At 44.4% G+C, this 20,055-nt stretch overlaps 1 protein-coding gene across 5 annotated transcripts; it reads left to right on the plus strand.

Annotated features, from left to right (window-relative positions):
* Window positions 1–747: 747 nt before the first annotated feature.
* On the plus strand, window positions 748–20,055 carry ilf3a (interleukin enhancer binding factor 3a). 5 transcript variants are annotated; one of them, XM_041867403.2, is made up of 20 exons: window positions 748–856; window positions 1,455–1,613; window positions 2,349–2,463; window positions 3,412–3,629; window positions 4,118–4,292; window positions 4,616–4,793; window positions 6,340–6,437; window positions 7,087–7,182; window positions 7,353–7,464; window positions 11,341–11,438; window positions 11,711–11,822; window positions 11,971–12,099; window positions 12,292–12,500; window positions 12,923–13,042; window positions 13,403–13,528; window positions 13,886–14,053; window positions 14,199–14,316; window positions 14,568–14,606; window positions 15,488–15,862; window positions 19,294–20,055. In XM_041867403.2, the coding sequence occupies exons 2-20, from the start codon at window positions 1,489–1,491 to the stop codon at window positions 19,425–19,427; spliced, it is 2,745 nt and encodes a 914-aa protein (XP_041723337.2). In that variant the 5' UTR covers window positions 748–856; window positions 1,455–1,488; the 3' UTR covers window positions 19,428–20,055. The 5 variants fall into 5 exon arrangements, with proteins under 5 accessions (XP_041723337.2, XP_041723340.2, XP_041723339.2 ...); XM_041867406.2 differs by having other exon boundaries at window positions 15,488–15,847; XM_041867405.2 differs by having other exon boundaries at window positions 11,711–11,819.

Raw genomic sequence — 20,055 nt, forward strand, 5'->3', positions numbered from 1 at the left:
CCTGAAGAGTCCATGGTGGTGGATAGGCCTTCACTGCAGGCTGCAGGGGTTGCCTTTCACCAAGAGGATCTTGATATTTTAAAGGTTAAAAAGGTGGACTGTGGCCTTTATTGCAATGGTGATTAATGGCACTGCCAAGGTGGAAAAAATATCTAGGAAGATAGAAATCATTGTGGTTGCAGCGGAGCGGTTCCTGGGGCTGAAAGATTTCTCGGCTAAATAGTAATATGGAATATTGTCAAAAGCCGTACCACCAACTCAGGCCCTAGTGCCTGAGAAGGGAGATATGGAGATTTAAAAGAAGAAAGAAGTGGGAGTTTTGTCAATGTAAAATTGTATTTGTGTGGATTAAGTTAGTTTCCCTATTATGTATGGATTTTGTTTTTACCTTGTTTTGGTTTCAACCCGTCCAGTTGGTGGCGGCAATACATATTTTGTGTTGTAGTCCGCCATAAAACCCACAGCAAAAGAAGCAGAAGAAGAAGGAGCGAACGCATGCTGCGGTACGGAAACGTCAAAGCAACGCACCCCAGTCATCAACAAACCCCAGTACTGTAGGTGGCGGTAATGCACCATAACGTTGGATGCCAACCGCCAATAAACCCCACCAAAGAAGAAGAAGAAGAAGAAGCAGAAGAAGAAGAAGAAGAAGAAGAAGAAGAAGAAGAAGAAGAAGAAGAAGAAGAAGAAGAAGAAGAAGAAGAAGAAGAAGAAGAAGAAGAAGAAGAAAAGAAAAGAAAAGAAAAGAAAAGAAAAAAAAAGGTGTTGCTGAAAGACGTCACTATTGCGCGACACCACGCAGCATCCCGCCCCAAACAGCGCGACATTACCGTGCCTCCTTCCTTCTCAGACTCAGGTGAGTGTTGTTGCTTTTAGTGTTTGTAAATTAATACAGACATAATGCTAGCGATGCATTTAATTGCAGTTATATGCTGAATTAAACGTCAAAAAATGATTAGCTTACCTTGCTAACTACAGCATCTGGTACGGTCTCTGATCTGGTAGTATCATGCTAGTTAGCTAGCTATCTAGCATATTCTAAAAATGGCGACGGCACTGCAGGTTGAAAACAAATTCTGTTAGCCCAATAATTATTGGTTTGCAGCGTGTTTGATTTTGTTTTAAAACCAAATTACCAAAAGCGGTATTGACAGCTGCTTAAACATTTGGTGGTAAACAACACATTTAGTGGTAAACAGTTAATTTGCATAGTTTACCTGCACGTCGTTGTGCAACTGCATGGTATGTTTACGAAAGTTAGTTAGCTAGGTAGTTACATTTTACAGTTACCGCAGAGATGTCACGTGATGTAAAAGCCTGCCTTACGTCATACTAACTTGAGTTTCACAAAATATTCATATATAAACCGTATAAAGTTTTCTTTACAATGTTTTTATCATGAGGTGGTGCATTGTAAAGAGTGATTTTCAGTGTTTCTGTTTCCATGGCTACAGCAGGTGTCACACAGGTGGCAGTAAAGACAGGGTCATGGCTATGGCAGCAGAGCCAGTGCCGGATGCAGTCTGGGACGAACGCCAGGCCTATGAAGAGCTCCTGTACTGGGACAGCCTGATACAGCGAGGCCATCGCCTGCTACCACACGACTTTGACAGGTACTGTATCGCTCCAGGGTGAAGTTTCAACTAGGAACAGATCTAAGATTCGCATCCCCAATCCTAACCTTAAAGGAAAACTCTACCTAAAACTTTTTTGGTGTTTGTTTCATTAGTCCATTGTTGATATAGTCCCAAAATGTTTTGCATGTCAGATATCAAGTTTTCCAGACATAACTTTCAAAAGTATGAAAATGTATGCACTCACTTAGTATGAAAATGTATGCACTCACTAACTGTAAGTCGCTTTGGATAAGAGCGTCTGCTAAATGACTAAAATGTAAATGTAAAATACAGAAAACAGCCGGTATGATGCATTTGCATCATATGATGCTGCGTTTTGCATCATATGGTGCAAAATGCGTCATACCGGCTGTATTTCTGTATTTTGAAAGTTATATGTCTGGAAAACTTGATATCTGACATGCAAAACATTTTGGGACTATATCAACAATGGACTAAGAGTTTTGGGGTGGAATTTTCCTTTAACCAGTAGTGGGGGGAAATGCAAGGAACACTCATCCCTGCCTTTACTTTGACTCCACACATTGACTGGTTATAATAATGTTACATTATGAAAATTACAATGTAGTATTTCTACACACAAGGCATTTCAATTCTCTCCAAAGGTTGTGCTTATCTCTTTAAAAAATTGGTTGATGTTGAATCTACGGAGGTAAACTTAGTACTGTAATTGATTTATATTCTAACTACTTTGTGTCTCTCCCCTCCCAGATATGAGGAGCTGCGCTACTGGTATGACTGTCTCTGTTACGAGGAGGAGCTAAGGCAGTACGATGAGTACATCGCCGCCATACAGGAGATCGAGGAGAACCGGCCCCAAACTGAGGTTCCAACTTCCACCTCAACTGTTTCTCTTCATGTCAATACAAATTCCCTGTGTGTGAATGTAGCGCTGGCTAATGCTTGTAACCTCCGAACGAACACAAGGATTGGAGAATCAGAATTAGCCCTGGGTGTTGTGTTGAATTCTACTTGAAGAACAACCTCATTATAATGGCTGGAATGGAGTGAACGGAATGGTATCAAGCACTTGGAAACTGTGTTTGATGTGTTTATACCATTCCATTAACTCTGTTCTAGCCATTACTATGAGCCGTCCTCCCCTCACCAGCCTCCTCTGCTGTACATACCGTTTATAGGCCAACATGAGAAGCCGATTGCACCTACCTTGATATGTTGGACAGATGGTCCTATGATTTGTTTCCAACATGATGGACATTAATAAAATATTTTATTTCCCCTCTTGCTAAGAGGCATGTAAATGCGGAAGTTGTAGATGATACAGTAACTACATTTTTCCAGTCACATTTTTCCCCTCAGCCTATTTGTCATACTGGTTTTCCAGATCATTCACACACATCCTATTCCATTGGAACAAATTAAAGCGGTGCTTAGGGCTGGCACGGTGATTGTATAATCGTGTAACCAACGATTGTGGATGAAGACCGTGATGAAAAATAAAAAATGTTTTTTTTTTAAACTTTATTTTCAAGTTGACAAACTTTACCCAAAAGCATTAAAGTAAAAACATCTAACAGCCAGTATAAGGACAGACTAGAGGAGACAAAACTAGCCAGTTTTAGAATTTTGTGTTGTGGAACGAACAGCTGTCTAAAGATGGCCTGGCATTCAAACAGGCGAGACGTACGGTTGATTTATTACAATAAGAACATAGATTTCAGTTTTCCCTTACAAATCGTTTTCCTACAGTGTGCCCAACTGAACACGACCCACATCTCACTTACCCTTTTCCATCTTACCGTCTCTCTTCCAGGCCCCTCCGGTGCGCACGCCTCCCATGCGTATCTTCGTGAGCGACGACCGCCACATGATGGCGAAGCACGCGGCGGTGTACCCGTCGTCTGAGGAGCTGGAGGCAGTGCAGACAGTCATCTCCCACGTGGAGTGTGCCCTCAAGACTGTCTCCGACCTGCTGGATGTGGAGGCCGGAGTCGGGGTGGCGCCAGTACCTGTGGAGGGGGCGGAGGAGAGGTAAGAAAGACTAATCAAATACCCTGGTACTGTTTGGAAACGCTTCCTTCCTCATTTCCTTGAGTTAAGCACAGATTGATACGTGATTGGATAGCTGAGAGCAGGATTAACACCCTATTACTTTCACTAATCCAAGCAATTAAGATCTGTGAATCTTAGGCGGCAGGTAGCTTAGTGGTTAAGAGCGTATGGTCACTAACCGAAAGGTCGCGGGTTCGAATCCCCATGCCGACTAGGTGAAAAATCTGCCAGTGTGCCCTTGAGCAAGGCACTTAACCCTAATTGCTCCTGTAAATCGTTCTGGAAAAGAGCGTCTGCTAAAAGACTAAAATGTAAGGAATACTTCAGTATAGGAAGGGAAAATGCATTTTTAGAGAGTGTGTGAAAGAAGTGATCCTGGATGTGTATGGTTCTTCATATCTTGTAGTTTTCCTTATTGCATTTGTCTCTGAATAAGCATTTCCTTGGTTCTCCCTCCCCTGTCCCAGTGAGGTGTCTCCCCCTCCAGAGCGTATCCTGCGTGGGGTGATGAGGGTGGGCCTGGTGGCCAAGGGCCTACTGCTGAAGGGAGACATGGACCTGGAGCTGGTGCTGCTCTGCACTGAGAAACCAACCGTCACCCTGCTCAAGAAGGTGGCTGAGAACCTCTCCACCCAGATTGAGGTAGTTTATCTATTTAATTTGACCTTTACTTAACAAGGAAGTTCCATTGAGCTCAGATTACCTCTTTCCCAAGGGAGACCGATACCCTTCGATGATGTTAACATTGTCTCTCTTTGGTCATGTTAAAGTGAGAGTATGAGAGTGACAGAGAGAGTTGAAATAGGACCTATATGATAAGTATCCTCATTTAAAAAGGGCTTTTTGGTTGTGTAAGGTGCCGCCTCTATGCTAATATTGTCTCTCCTTCTGTACTGTAAGTCAACACTTCTGTAAGCCAAAATCCTAACTGATTTTTTTCTCCCATCATTCCAACTCTACTAAAGCTTGTCACAGAGGACAAGTATGAGGTCACCCAGATCCCAGAGGAGGCGGAGATCGTGATCAAGAGCATCAAGGAGCCCGTCCTCACCCTCACCATTCACCTGACCTCCCCCATGATCCGCCTGGAGGCCGAGCCAGAGGGTGCCGGAGATACCACCCCCCTGGAGGGACCACCTGGAGGTATGACCCCCCAGGGACCAGCCTCCAACCAGGCCAGGAGGCTGGGACAACCCACTACCCAACACTACCACGGCTGTGTTCAGGGCACAGCTTTGTGGGACGTCTCAGATAGAAATATGATGTAGAGATCTATTTGTGATAGTATCTATTGATGCACAGATCTATGTGTGATACTTCTATCTGCAATGTTCCACAACATTGTGCTTTGCTGAATGTAGGCGGCCCTGGCACTTCACAGCAGGCAACTTCAGATCAGCTACAGCAACAGCTGATGATCTGTGTGTTACTGTGCAGCTCCCTACTGATCCGTACACTAATACATAATTTAAAGACCTGATCAGTCAATCTAGAGATGAGTGGAACCTGCACAGTTGCTGCTTTAGAACTGATGCCAGTGAACAAACAATCTGATTGGTTCTTCACTGGAGCTCGGAGATCTTCTATTCGCTGTAATTGTGTAACAAAACGGCGAAAATCTTAATCGCTACAATGCCTATTTTAGTCGTTAATAATACTGTAATAATGTTTTTAGTGAATTTAATAACAGTAATGTACGACTTCATTTACAGTTAATTGTATTGTTCAAGTAAAGAAATGAAGGCTTTTCTGAGAATGGCAGCCAATGCGCGCATATAGATTTGATTGCATGTGTTTTTAATGCAGAACAGTGTAACGTGAGGTTCGTATTGCAGCAAAACTGATCGGCATGACAGGTAATGTTTTTGGACCCTTTGACCTGCCTGGTTGAATGGGAACACAACCAGTCACAAGCAAGGGAGATAGAAGGGAAAGTGTGTGTGTGTGTGAGAGAGCAATATGTGTTTGTGTGTGAGTAATGCATGGGGGTGTATGTGTGAGAGAGGCAAAAGAGATGAATGTGATCTAATTCAATGTCAGGAAAAGGGCATTTGAGTTCAATCAGCTTTAGTAGCTACGTCCTCCAAGAGAATGGCCTAACCTAAACCCTTGTCTTGGCTCAAGGCCAGATTTGGTTGCTGGGGGAAGCCAAGCCGTCATCAGTTTTGCTGCAGTACCAAGCCCACCACAGATGCATTCTGATTCCAACTGCCAGTAATTCCAAACCTGATTGATTCTCTCTTACTAAGCCTTGTAGTGTGTCAGTTTTTAGGGACGCTGGACCTTTGACCAACTGGCCTCTCATTCTGTCTCGGAAAGGGGCAGAGCAGTATGAACCAAACCACTGGGGAGGGGGGAAGGGGTAGTAAGACTATGATTGATTCTAGAATAACATAACATACTGGCCAGATTAAGACTAAGAAAGCCCCCCAGCAAAACCTTATATTGAGAAATATTAGGCTCTGGTACTCACTGTGAATCTGATGGCTATAGGACACTCATTACTTAGACCTAGCATAGGGTTTTGTGCTACAGGGTGGGTGGGTGATACCATTCTCTATAAATACGGGGGAGTCCCCTTCCCCTTGTCCTGCCTTGGGAAAAGCTGCCTCCTCCCCGAGCCTCGAGACAGAACCCCTCCCTTGGTCAAACCGTACCTTGTCTTCTTATCCCACCCATCGACCAATAGAAAAGCTAACGGTCGACAGCGATGCGCCGGCGGACGTTCTGGACAGGCAGAAATGCCTAACTGCCTTGGCGTCTCTCCGCCACGCCAAGTGGTTCCAGGTTTGCATCCTGTCTTTACTTGTCAAATAAAGTGTTCAGATGTGCTTTTATTCTGCCTTTACTTGTCCCATAATGAGTTGTGAGTTTGTATGATCTCCCAATGCGTCCTTGTTTTCTATGCTTTCATTCTGTCTTCCTTGGAACTATATTGCTGTTATTTGCTAGTACAACTGATATTGTAGCTACATTGTGTTTTTAAAGGGTCGCTACACACTATGTAACCATCGCTCATTTAGAGGGGTTGGGTTAAATGCACATTTCGGTTGAATGCATTCAGTTGTGCAACTGATTAGGTATCCCCTTTCCCTCCTAATGAAGTATTTGGTTCCAATGGTATATTGGAGGGATACTCACTAACCTTTCTATGCTACCTCTGGGTGCAATATTCCTGATGACTCAATACTGACACAATTGTGTCAATTCAATTGGTGTCACACTTTTCCTTTGTGCTGTCCAGGAATATTAGCCTCGTGAGCCCGCCTGCATCGCACATTCATGTAAGCTCGCGGGATAATGCGGCTCGCGAGGCTACGGGAATATTGCACCCCTTTTATTTATTTTATTTGGCATTGCTCTAGGTAGGTAAGTAGGTAGTTGTTGGATATCGCACCCTCTTTGACTGAGCTCGGTCCGTGCTTGTCTCTCTCAGGCTAAGGTCAACGACCTGAAGTCGGCCGCCATCGTGATCCGTATCATGAGAGACCTGTGTAACCGCGTCCCAACCTGGGCTCCACTCAGAGGATGGGTGAGTCAAAAAAACAAATATAATACATTTAATATTGAATATAATAATATACATGTCATACAATAAATAATTACATATAAGTAAATGGATATTATTACATTTGGTGGCAGCGGTGGCATCCAGGTCTGAATGGGATTCATTATCTACTGTTCTCTCTCTGTTCTGTCCAGCCACTAGAGCTGCTGTGTGAGAAGGCCATCGGAACATGCGATCGGCCAATGGGAGCAGGAGAGTCTTTCCGCAGAGTTCTAGAGTGCTTGGCGTCTGGAATCCTGATGGCCGGTAAGTATTCTATCCCTAAGAGCTTCTGGATATCAGAACAGCGATTACTCACCTCGAACTGGACGAAGATTTTTTCTTGAATGAGTCCGTCGCGAAGGATGTACTGCATCTCTGAGACCAGGCCCAAATCCCCGTAATTCGTGTGAAGAAAATAAGGAAAACAGGGGGTGGAGATCAGGGTGCCTTGTGAGAATTCGTCGGCGAGTGGGTAACCCGCCTCTACCATCCGTTCTATTGGCCAACATCCAATCACTGGAGAATGAACTTGGTGATCTCCGTTTGAGACAATCCTATCAACGGGACATTAAAATCTGTAATGTCTTATGTTTCACCGAGTCGTGGCTGAACGACGACACAGATAATATACAGTTGGCTGGGTTTTCCATGCATTGGCAGGACAGAACAGCTACGTCTGGTAAGACGAGGGGTGGGAGTGTGTGTCTATTTGTCAATAACAGCTGGTGCGCAATGTCTAATATTAAAGATGTCTCGAGGTATTGCTCGCCTGAGGTAGAGTACCTCATGATAAGCTGCAGACCACACTATCTACCAAGAGAGTTTATCTATATTTTTTGTAGCCATCTATTTACCACCACAAACTGATGCTGGCTCAAAGACCGCACTCAACGAGCTGTATAAGGCCATAAGCAAACAAGAAAATGCTCATCCAGAAGCGGCGCTCCTGGTGGCGGGGGACTTTAATGCAGGCAAACTTAAATCCGTTGTACCTAATTTCTACCAGGATGTGCAACCTGAGGGAAAAAAAACTCTAGACCACCTTTACTCCACACACAGAGACACGTACAAAGCTCTCTCTCGCCCTCCATTTGGCAAATCTGACTATAATTCTATCCTCCTTATTCCTGCTTACAAGTGGTCAGATGACTCGGATGCTATGCTACAGGACTGTTTTGCTAGCACAGACTGTAATATGTTCAGGAGTATACCACCTCAGTCACCGGCTTCATCAATAAGTGCATCGATGACGTCGTCCCCACAGTTACCGTACGTACATATCCCAACCAGAAGCCATGGATTACAGGCAACATCCTCATCGAGCTAAAGGCTAGAGCTGCCGCTTTCAAGGAGCGGGACACTAATCCGGACGCTTATAAGAAATCCCGCTATGCCATCAAACAGGCAAGCATCAATACAGGACTAAGATTGAATCCTAATACACCGGCTCTGACGCTCGTCGGATGTGGCAGGGCTTGCAAACTATTACGGACTACAAAGAGAAACCCAGCCGCGAGCTGCCCAGTGACCAGGCCTAAAATGCCTTTTCTGCTCGCTTCGAGGCAAGCAACACTGAAGCATGCATGACAGCACCAGCTGTTCCGGACGACTGTGTGATCACGCTCTCCGTAGCCGATGTGAGCAAGACCTTTAAACAGGTCAACATTCACAAGGCCGCGGTGCCAGACGGATTACCAGGACGTGTACTCTGAGCATGCGCGGACCAACTGGCAAGTGTCTTCACTGACATTTTCAACCTCTCCTCTGTAATACCTACGTTTCAAGCAGACCACCATAGTCCCTGTGCCCAAGAAAGTGAAGGTAACCTGCCTAAATGACTACCGCCCCGTAGCATTCACGTCGGTAACCATGAAGTGCTTTGAAAGGCTGGTCATGGCTCACATCAACACCATCATCTTGGAAACCCTAGACCCACTCCAATTCGCATACCGCCCCAACAGATCCACAGATGATGCAATCTCAATTGCACGCCACACTTCCCTTTCCCACCTGGACAAAAGGAACACCTATGTGAGAATGCTGTTCATTGACTACAGCTCAGCGTTCAACATCATAGTACCCACAAAGCTCATCACTAAGCTAAGGACCCTTTGACTAAACACCTCCCTCTGCAACTGGATCCTGGACTTCCTGACGGGCCACCCCCAGGTGGTAAGGGTAGGCAACAACACATCTGCCACGCTGCTCCTCAACACCGGGGCCCCTCAGGGGTGTGTGCTTAGTCACCTCCTGTACTCCCTGTTCACCCACGACTGCGTGGCCAAGCACGACTCCAGCACCACCATTTTAAGTTTGCTGACGATACAACAGTGGTAGGCCTGATCACTGACAACAATTTATTTTTATTTTTATATTTAACCTTTATTTAACCAGGTAAGCCAGTTGAGAACAAGTTCTCATTTACAACTGCGACCTGGCCAAGATAAAGCAAAGCAGTGCGATAAAAACAACAACACAGAGTTACATATGGGGTAAAAAAACAAAGTCAAAAATACAACAGAAAATATATATACAGTGTGTGCAAATGTAGCAAGTTATGGAGGTAAGGCAATAAATAGGCTTTAGTGGAAAATAATTACAATTAGTATTAACACTGGAATGCTAGATGTGCAAGAGATTATGTGCAAATAGAGATACTGGGGTGCAAAAGAGCAAAATAAATAACAATATAGGGATGAGGTGTTGGGTGGGCTAATCAGATGCTGTACAGGTGCAGTGTCGGTAATGATGAGACGCCTTGCGAACCTGGCAGTGTGGTGCCAGGACAACAACCTCTCCCTCAACGTGAGCAAGACAAAGGAGCTGATCGTGGACTACAGGAAAAGAAGGGCCTAACACGCCCCCATTCACATCGATGGGGCTGTAGTCATTTACATTTACATTTACGTCATTTAGCAGACGCTCTTATCCAGAGCGACTTACAGTTAGTGAATACATACGTTTTTATACTGGCCCCCCGTGGGAATCGAACCCACAACCCTGGCGTTGCAAACGCCATGCTCTATCATGCCTATCTAACTGAAAGCTCACATCACCTGACGTAAAGCCCCATTCCCCCCTACCCTGGACGACGCTGGGCCAATTGTGCGCCGCCCCATGAGTCTCCCGGTCGCGGCCGGCTGCGACAGAGCCTGGATACGAACCAGGATCTCTAGTGGCACAGTTAGCACTGCGATGCAGTGCCTTAGACCACTGCGCCACTCAGGAGCGGGTCGAGAGTTTCAAGTTCCATGGTGTCCACGTCACCAACAAACTATCATGGTCCAAACACACCGACAGTTGTGAAGAGGGCACGACAACACCTTTTCCCCCTCAGGAGACTGAAAAGATTTGGCATGGGTGCCCAGAACCTCAGTTATACAGCTGCACCATCGAGAGCGTCCTGACCGGTTGCATCACCGCCTGGTATGGCAACTGCTCGGCATCCGACCATAAGGCACTACAGAGGGTAGTGCGTACGGCCCAGTACATCACTGGGGCCAAGTTTCCCGCCATCCTGGACCTATATATTAGGAAGGCCCAAACTTTTTTCCAAGACTCCAGTCACCCAAGTCATAGACTGTTATCTCTGCTACCGCATGTCAAGCGGTACCGGAGCGCCAAGTCTAGTTCCAAAAGGCTCCTTAACAGCTTCTACCCCCAAGCCATAAGACTGCTGAACCATTAATTAAATGGCCACCCAGACTATTTACATTGATTCCCCCCCACACCCTTTGTTTTTACACTGCTGATACTCACAGGTTATTATCTATGCATAGTCACTTTACCCCTACCTACATATACAAACACTAACCTGTACCCCCGCACATTGACTCGGTACTGGTACCCCCTGTATATAGCCTCGTTATTGTTATTTTATTGTTACTTTTTATTTGATTTTTTACTTTAGTAAATATTTTCTTAACTCTATTTCTTTGAACTGCATTGTTGGTTAAGGGCTTGTAAGTAAGCATTTCACGGTAAGGTTTACACATGTATTCGGCGCATGTGACTATTTGTATCGGGTAAATAGAGAAAATATAGGGCCTAGAGCATAGCCTTGCGGAACACCTCTCAGAACAATGTAGAAATGACATCCACCAAATGAAACCAATTCAAATGTTCTTCTGTTGTTCAAAGATGGTCCGGGTATCAAGGACCCGTGTGAGAAGGAGAAGGTGGATGCCATCGGCCACCTGGACACTCAGCAACGTGAGGACATTACACAGAGTGCCCAGGTAAAACAGGCTTCAGTTTTATTTGGTTAGGTGAAATATTTATGGCTATAACATTTCAGGTAGAATTGTAACAAATGGAGCTGACATGATTCCCTATTCTACTTGAAAAACGATCATATCTGTTCTACACAAAACATTTTTGTAGCTGAAAGTTCTGTAATGTTGCGTCCTTAACACGCCCGAGGTAGAATATCAAATATAAATTGTGTTATTCTCTCCTATGTGCTTCCCTTTGTGATTGACTGTGTTCTATGTTTATTTTCCCCTGTCAGCATGCCCTGAGGTTGTCTGCGTTCGGACAGCTGTACAAGGTGCTGGGGATGGATTCCCTGCCTGCCAGGGCACCAAGAAGGACCATTGGGCCAGGCCTCAGAAACTACGGTTGTTAGTATCTCCTCTGTTTTTGGCGATCTTCCTGGCCTGTCCCATGCTTCTCAAATGTGACTTTCATGTTAGCTGTCTAGTAGTAGTCTTGATGTGTCGCGTATTGAGCTTTTCCTGAACCTTGTCCCTTTTTCCATGTCCCTACCAGCTCAGATCCTGGCTAGTTCCACCTACCCTCCCAAGAGACCTCACGATGCTGCGGACAAAGGGGGAGACGACAGCAAGAAGAGGAAGTTTCAGAAGTTCCAGAAATATCAGAAATTTCCTAGGAAGTCGTGTATGTAACCGATCCGAAGAGGTCTTCAAATGGGATATTTCGTAGCTATTCTACCATTGAGGCTCTTTCTGAGGAGGTTAAATGTGTTCCTGTTCTGATAAGCTCTCTCCCTCTTTCTCTCTCCCCCATCTGTCTCTTTCTCTCTTTCTCTGTCACTCTCCCTCTTTCTCTCTCGCTCTTCCCTTCCCCCAGCCACAGAAGAGAAGCCCGGTGACTCTCCTATGGCCATGAACGCCCTGATGCGTCTCAACCAGCACAAGCCTGGTCTGCAGTACCGGCTGACAGGTCAGAGCGGTCCGGTGCACTTCCCGGTGTTCACCATGTCCGTAGACGTTGACGGCGAGACATACGAGGCCTCGGGGCCGTCCAAACGCACCGCCAAGCTCCACCTAGCTGCCAAGGTAAGGGTTTGTGTAGCTAGGCGAAAATATGCTAGCTGTACCGGTAGACTTCCAGTCATTGCGCTAACGCTAGTTAGCATTGGCGTGTAAAACTACCTGTAAGTTCCTTCATACTGCACGTAGGGACATAAAAATGGTATCCACGACTCTGGGTAACTAGACACATCTCGCACTATCCCTTTAAGATGATGGGTAGCTGGTACAACACAAGTTGGTCCCTGAAATCAAATGTTACTCTCTTTGAAAGAAGAAGTAGTGTTTCTCCTCTCTCTGTAACTTTCGCTTGCTGTCATCAAGGTGTTATGGCATTGTTCTCCAAGAATGTAATCCACTGGTTTTGCATTGAATGCCTTGTCGTCTGTATTGACTCTGTCTATAATGGCTGCCATCCACCAAGTCCTCGCTCTCCCCGTCCGTCTCAGGTCCTGCAGAAGTTGGGCCTACCCACTGGACTGGATGTGAAGGTGGAACCAAGCGAAGAGGGAGGAGCCAACGTACCAGCCACACCTACAGCAAGTGATGCGTCCATGGCATCTGACGAGGTAGTCATTCTCTCTTCATATCTCCTATGTTCTCTGGCTTTTCCCTGTGACTTTTTAAAATTGTTCACTTAATATACTTTCATAAAGCAGCACAAAGCATTGCTACTGTACCTGTAGACTTCCATTCATTGCACTAAAGCTAGTTAGCATTAGCTTGTGAAACTACCGCTTCCTTCCTACTGCATGCAGAAACATAAAAACGGTATCCGTGAGTTTATCTGACTCTGGGTAAGTAGAACAAGAGCTTAAATGCCAGAATATAACAGTATACTTTCATAAAGCAGTTACGTTGCATTAGAGTTGTTGTTGATGATGATTTTCATTGGACTTGACTGTTCTGCTATGTCTTCCTGCTCTCAGAACGGTCCCATCCTCACCAAGCACGGGAAGAACCCAGTGATGGAGCTGAATGAGAAGAGACGCAGCCTGAAGTACGAGCTCTCTGCTGAGACTGGGGGCAGCCATGACAAGTGCTTCGTCATGGAGGTCAGTCAGTGGCAGATGGGTGGGGGTTGCACTTTTGGGACAATTCTATTGATTCATTGCGCAAGGATTTGGAAACTAGAGTAGATGAATAACCAGTAAGGTCAGGGCTTGTATCAACAAAGCATCTCCGAGTAGAAGTACTGATCTAGGATCACGTCCCCCCCCTGTTCATTACTATCTAAAAGGCTAAACTGATCCTAGATCAGCACTACCACTCAGACGCTTTATGAATATGGGCCCAGATGTAGTTGACAGAGCAGGATGTGGAAACAGTAACAAGCATGTGTCTCTTCGTTACTGCATATTAGCCCATATTACTAAGTGCATCTGTGACTGACACTTTTCCGCCACTCACAGGTGGAGGTAGATGGACAGAAGTTCAAAGGTCGAGGCTCCAACAAGAAGGAGGCCAAAGCCTATGCCGCCTTAGCTGCTTTGGACAAACTCTTCCCCGAGGGGGCGGGGCCCTACTATAACCCTCACTCTGACCCCAAGAAGAAGAAACCAGTCACATACACTTCCATGGTAAGACATGACATATCTTTCATACACACACTGTAATGCACCTCACAATACTGTAGAAATCATGACTAGGAATAGCCATTAATTAATCCACACACAAACCATGACTAGGAACCCTTTAGTGACCTCTTACCCTCCCTCTCAACAGCATATCCCAGGCTTTGGCACTATTCGAGGCATTCCAACCGACACTGAGCCTAACAACCGGGGCCGCGGGCGAGGCAGGGGTCGAGGAAAGCCTACGACTGGCAGCAGCTACAACCAAAGTAGGACACTTTACTTGGACTGTCTATCACAGGATCTAGACTGGACTGTCTATCACAGGCCTTTAAGAGCATGTTCTCACAGAGATGAGATTATCAGAAAATCATTCAAATATGGCTTATTTTAGTTTATTTAGTAAATAAATTAACGACTGGACAATAAGCCAATAGTCCGACTGTTTAGGAAATCATCCAACTCTTTTGGGCTCCATTGCAGTAAGTTAATACATTTCTATCTCTTTTCTTTTGAACAGCAAACTACCGTTATGGAAGCAGTGCTGGCTCTGGTTATCGTAAGTGTCTTGCTTCTCTCTCCACTGTTGTCAAGGGAACTAATGAGTGATAGATTAGGTGTGTTCATTTGTGTTTGGTAACTTTTCTTATCTCGTTAGCCTGATCTATTCTACAGCCACTATAGTCTATTGAGTTACTGGGACCCATTTGAATTCCTTAAAAAGTACATAGTACTTCCTTCCTTCAAGTGGCTTCCCACGGGGGGCCAGTATGAAAAATGTATGCACTCACTAAAACTGTAAGTCGCTCTGGATAAGAGCATCTGCTAAATGACCCAAAACATTTTTTGCTAGAAAGCCATGAATTAGATAGCCATGTGCTCCCCTTGCATTCACCTGTATAATCATGTATAATGATTGAATTAGTGATTAGGCCTACTTCAAAGAAGGGAGGAATGGGCTAAGGGGGCCCTGCCGACTGCTAGCTTTGCTTTCTGTCCTCCTTGGCCTCTAGGTGGGGTCTTAACACTTCCACATTGCTTCTCTTATTTAAACCCTAGCATCTCTCTCCATCATGTTGACTTGAAGGCTGGGGCTGACCTATGGGGCTGGGCTGCAACTCAGTCCCTTTTACGCCAGATGTCTAGCCCATGTGTCTAACATGAGAAAAACATCTCATGTGGAGAGACTGAAGTTCTTATACAATGTTGAGCATTTGTCATAATAATGTATAATAAGACGAATTAAAAGGAAAATATACAGTATTTGTAATTCCTAGTTGAAGTTGTTTGGCTGAGATACAGAGACCATCACTATACAGTTCTGTTTTTCTCAAAAAGATATCCCCTTCAAAGCGTTCGCTAAGTGTTCCTCCAACCAATACCAATGTCCTCCTTTCACCATTCACACTATCGTAACTTCTTTGTCCATCTCTCCCTCAGACAATCTGTATAGTGTCGGTGCAACCGAGGCTGCTTCCACTACAACCACCTCCACTGGTGACGCCTCCACCACGGGCTACGGCACCTTCTACCCCGAATCATCCTACACCACACCGGCCATAACCGCCTCCACCACCGCGGCTGCCATGACCGCTCAAGCCCAGGTCGGTGCATCTTCCCTGGGTGCCTACCAATCAGTGCCCCCTCCCCTGGACCAGCAGAGCCCCTATAGTTATGGCTACGGAGAGGATAAGAAGAGTCTGCTGACTGCAGCCCAGGCCCAGCAACAACAGGTGGACTACTCCATGTACAGTACAGCCTACCCCAGCTCTGTCACCGGGGGCCAAATGTACAGTTACGGTGAGTGGGGATTCGGTGAGTGGAAATCTATATAAGGGGCCAAAGGAGGTCCCCCCACCGCCACACACACTCATACACAGGTAACTGCCCGATGTAACAGTGCCTTCAAAAAGTATTCATACCCCTTGACTTACTCCACATTTTGTTGTGTTAATAGGCAGAATCTACCGCACACCCAAAGCTGTTGGTGAAGGTGCTGGAGTCCAAATGCTAAACTGGAGAAACAGGAAAAAGTCTCCACACACTTCCAGTCAGATGCAAATTTATTTTAATTATAGCTGAGCTTTCGGTCAGTCGACTTTCATCAGAGTTGTTACAGTCTGAATTCAAAATGGTTTCTCACCCATATACACACACACACACACACTACCCCAAAATGACAAAGTGAAAACATGATTGTAGAAATGTTTTAGTTAGAATCACCTTTTGGCAGCAATTACATCTGTGAGTCTTTCTGGGTAAGTCTAAGAGCTTTGCACACCTGGATTGTACAATATTTGCACATTCTTTTTTTTTTATTCTTCAAGCTCTGTCAAGTTGGCTGATCATGGCTAGACAGGCATTTTCAAGACTTGCCATAGATTTTCAAGCCAATTTAAGTCAAAAGCTGTAACTAGGCAACTCCAGAACATTCAATGTCTTGGTAAGTAACTCCAGTTTATATTTGGCCTTGTGTTTTAGGTTATTGACCTGCTGAAAGGTGACTGTCTCCAAGTGTCTGTTGGAAAGCAGACTGAACCAGTTTTTCCTCTAGGATTTTGACTGTACTTAGCTCTATTTCGTTTATTTTTATCCCAAAAAAAACTCCCTAGTCCTTGCCGATGACAAGCATACTCATGACATGATACAGACACCACCATGTTTGAAAATATGAATAGTGGTACTCAGTGATATATTGTTGGATTTGCCCCAAACATAACGCTTTGTATTCAGGACATAAAGTTTGTTTCTTTGCCACATTGTTTGCAGTTTAACTTTATTGCAAACAGGATGCATGTTTTGGAATATTTTTATTCTGTACAGGCTTTCTTCTTTTCACTCGGTCATTTAGGTTAGTATTGTGTAGTAACTACAATGTTGATCCATCCTCCGTTTTCTCCTATCACAGCCATTAAACTCTGTAGGCCTAACTGTTTTAAAGTCACCATTGGCCTCGTGGTGAAATCCCTGAGCGGTTTCCTTCCTCTCCGGCAACTGAGTTAGGAAGGACGCCTGTATCTTTGTAGTGACTGGATGTATTGATACACCACCCAACGTGTAATTATTAACTTCACCATGCTCAAACTTCACCATGCTTTTTAAAATTTTTACCCATTTACAAATAGGTGCCTTTCTTTGCGAGGCATTGAAAAACCGCCCTGGTCTTTGTGGTTCAATCTGTGTTTTAAAATTCACTGCTCGAATGAAGGACATTACAGATGTGTTGGGTCACCATTGGCCTCGTGGTGAAATCCCTGAGAGGTTTCCTTCCTCTCCGGCAACTGAGTTAGGAAGGACGCCTGTATCTTTGTAGTGACTGGATGTATTGATACACCACCCAACGTGTAATTATTAACTTCACCATGCTCAAAGGGATATTCAATGTGTGCCAATAAGTGCCATTCTTTGAGAGGCATTGTAAAACCTCCCTGGTCTTTGTGGTTGAATCTGTGTTTGAAATTCACTGACCTTACAGATAATAATATGTGTGGGGTACAGGGATGAGGTAGTCATTCAAAAATCATGTTAAACACCATTATTGCACACCAAGTGAGTCCATGCAACTTATTTATGTGACTTGTTAAGCAAGTCTTTACTCATGAAAGTATTTAGCCTTGCCATAACAAAGGGGTTGAATACTTATTAGCTCAAGACATTTCAGCTTTTCATTTTTTATTTCTAAAAACATAATTCCACTTTGACATTATGGGGTATTGTGTATAGGCCAGTGACACAACAAAATGTGGAAAAAGTCAAGGAGTGGGAATACTTTCTGAAGAAAGTATTCAGACCCCTTGTCCTTTTCCACATTTTGGTAGGTTACAGCCTTATTCTAAAATTGATTAAATTGTTTTTTTCCCTCATCAGTCTACACACTATCCCTTAATGACAAATCAAAAACAGGATTTTAGAAATGTTTGCTAATTTATGAAAAATCAAAAAATGGAAATGTTACATTTACATAAGTGTTCAGACCCTTTACGCAGTACTTTGTTGAAGCACCTTTGGCAGCGATTACAGCCTCGAGTCCTCTTGGGTATGACGCTACAAGCTTGGCACACCTGTATTTGGGGAGTTTCTCCCATTCTTCTCTGCAGTTCCTCTCAAGCGCTGTCAGATTGGATGGGGAGCGTCGCTGCACAGCTATTTTCAGGTCTCTCCAGAGATGTTCGATCGGGTTCAAGTCCGGGCTCTGGCTGGGCCACTCAAGGACATTCAGAGACTTGTCCCGAAGCCACTCCTGCGCTGTCTTGGCTGTGTGCTTAGGGTTGTTGTCCTGTTGGAAGGTGAACATTTGCCCCAGTCTGAGAACCTGCTCCAGAGCACTCAGGACTTCTTCAAGGATCTCTCTGTACTTTGCTCCGTTCACCTTTGCCTCTACCTTAAAGGCCTGATTGGTGGAGTTCTCCCATCTTCACAGAGGAACTCTGGAGCTCTGTCAGAGTGACCATCGGGTTCTTGGTCACCTCCCTGACCAAGGCCCTTCTCCCCAGATTGCTCAGTTTGGCTGGGCGGCCAGCTCTAGGAAGAGTCTTGGTGTTTCCAAACTTCTTCCATTTAAGAATGATGGAGGCCACTGTGTTCTTGGGGAACTTCAATGCTGCAGAAATGTTTTGGTACCCTTCCACAGATCTGTGCCTCGACACAATCCTGTCTCAGAGCTCTATGGACAATTCCTTTGACCTCATGGCTTGTTTTTTGATTGACATGCACTGTCAACTGTGGGCCCTTATATAGGCAGGTGTGTGCCTTTTCCAAATCATGTCCAATCAATTGAATTTACCACAGGTAGACTCCAATCAAGTTGTAGAGACATCTCAAGGATGATCAATGGAAACAGGATGCACCTGAGCTAAATTTCGGGTCTCATAGCAAAGGGTCTGAATACTTAAGTAAAGAAGGTATTTCTGTTTCATTGTTTATGAATGTGCTAAAATTTCTAAAAACCAGTTTTTTCTTTGTCATTATGGGGTGTTGTGTGTATATCAATTTTAGAATAAGGCTGTAACGTAACAAAATGTGGAAAAAGTTGAGGGGTCTGAATACTTTCCGAATGCACTGTATATGTTGGATATACCAATATATTTAGATTTTTATAATCTGGTATTCTTTCTGATATTGGTTCTGTTTTTAGTCACTTGATATCCAAATGTGGTCTGAATAATGGTTTAAAGAGCGTTAGTAGAGCATCTGTTTTGTTGATTATTTAATGCCTTGTTCTTATTGACGTTTCATTGGTCCGTTAGGCTACGGCAACCAATCGAGCTTCAGCATGTACGGGAACGCCTCCTCCCAGGGCTACGGGGCGGCTGCTACTACCCAGACCCAGCAGACCTCCTACCCCACGGGATACGGAAACATGAACTATCAGTACAAGTAGGAGGTACCCCACACACACACACACCCCATCCCTCTCTCAAGCCTTCACCCAAAGAGGAAAAGAAGACTCCCATGTCTTTCTCTACTTTCATTATATTGATTCATCCCAAACCCTCAGTCATTTTCACCATCACTTTATTTCATAAACCAGACTGTATCTATTTCTTTATTTACCATGTGGTAAATGTAACCTAAATGTGTCTAACAAGTAGTTCAGTTCTGTATAGTGATGATAAAAAGGAAATAATAATAATACCGCTTTCGGAATGATGCTATCTTGGGTCATAGACTTCTTGTTTTGTTAGTTTTTTTGGTTTCTGTTTTTCTGTCGTCAAGCCACCCGAGGTTGAATATGAATGTAAACTGAGAATCTGTTCTTTAAAATATCTGTTTCAAAGACTTGTTTTCTTGACATTTTATTTTGTAATTTTAATTTTTATCCCCATTTTTATGTTTTAACTGTTATTATATTAACCCGCAGTGTGGTAGAAAAAAATTAAAAAGTTGACAGTCATTTGGATTTTTATGTGAAAGGGCAATGGAAATGTGTTAATTGCTGTTTCATTGTAAGGTTTGGGTAAAAGGCTTGTATCTGGTTGTTTGTAAGAATAAATTACTTTTATTTTGGA

Source organism: Coregonus clupeaformis, chromosome 20, assembly GCF_020615455.1.
Source record: "Coregonus clupeaformis isolate EN_2021a chromosome 20, ASM2061545v1, whole genome shotgun sequence".
NCBI classification, from domain to species: domain Eukaryota; kingdom Metazoa; phylum Chordata; class Actinopteri; order Salmoniformes; family Salmonidae; genus Coregonus; species Coregonus clupeaformis.

What these genes read in the sequence shown, in the direction of transcription:
- ilf3a (XM_041867403.2), top strand. Translation starts at nt 1,489, where the DNA reads ATGGCTATGGCAGCAGAGCCAGTGCCGGATGCAGTCTGGGACGAACGC. An exon ending in CTACCACACGACTTTGACAG is followed by an intron (nt 1,614 to 2,348) that starts GTACTGTATCGC and finishes CTCCCCTCCCAG; the next exon opens with ATATGAGGAGCTGCGCTACT. An exon ending in AGAACCGGCCCCAAACTGAG is followed by an intron (nt 2,464 to 3,411) that starts GTTCCAACTTCC and finishes TCTCTCTTCCAG; the next exon opens with GCCCCTCCGGTGCGCACGCC.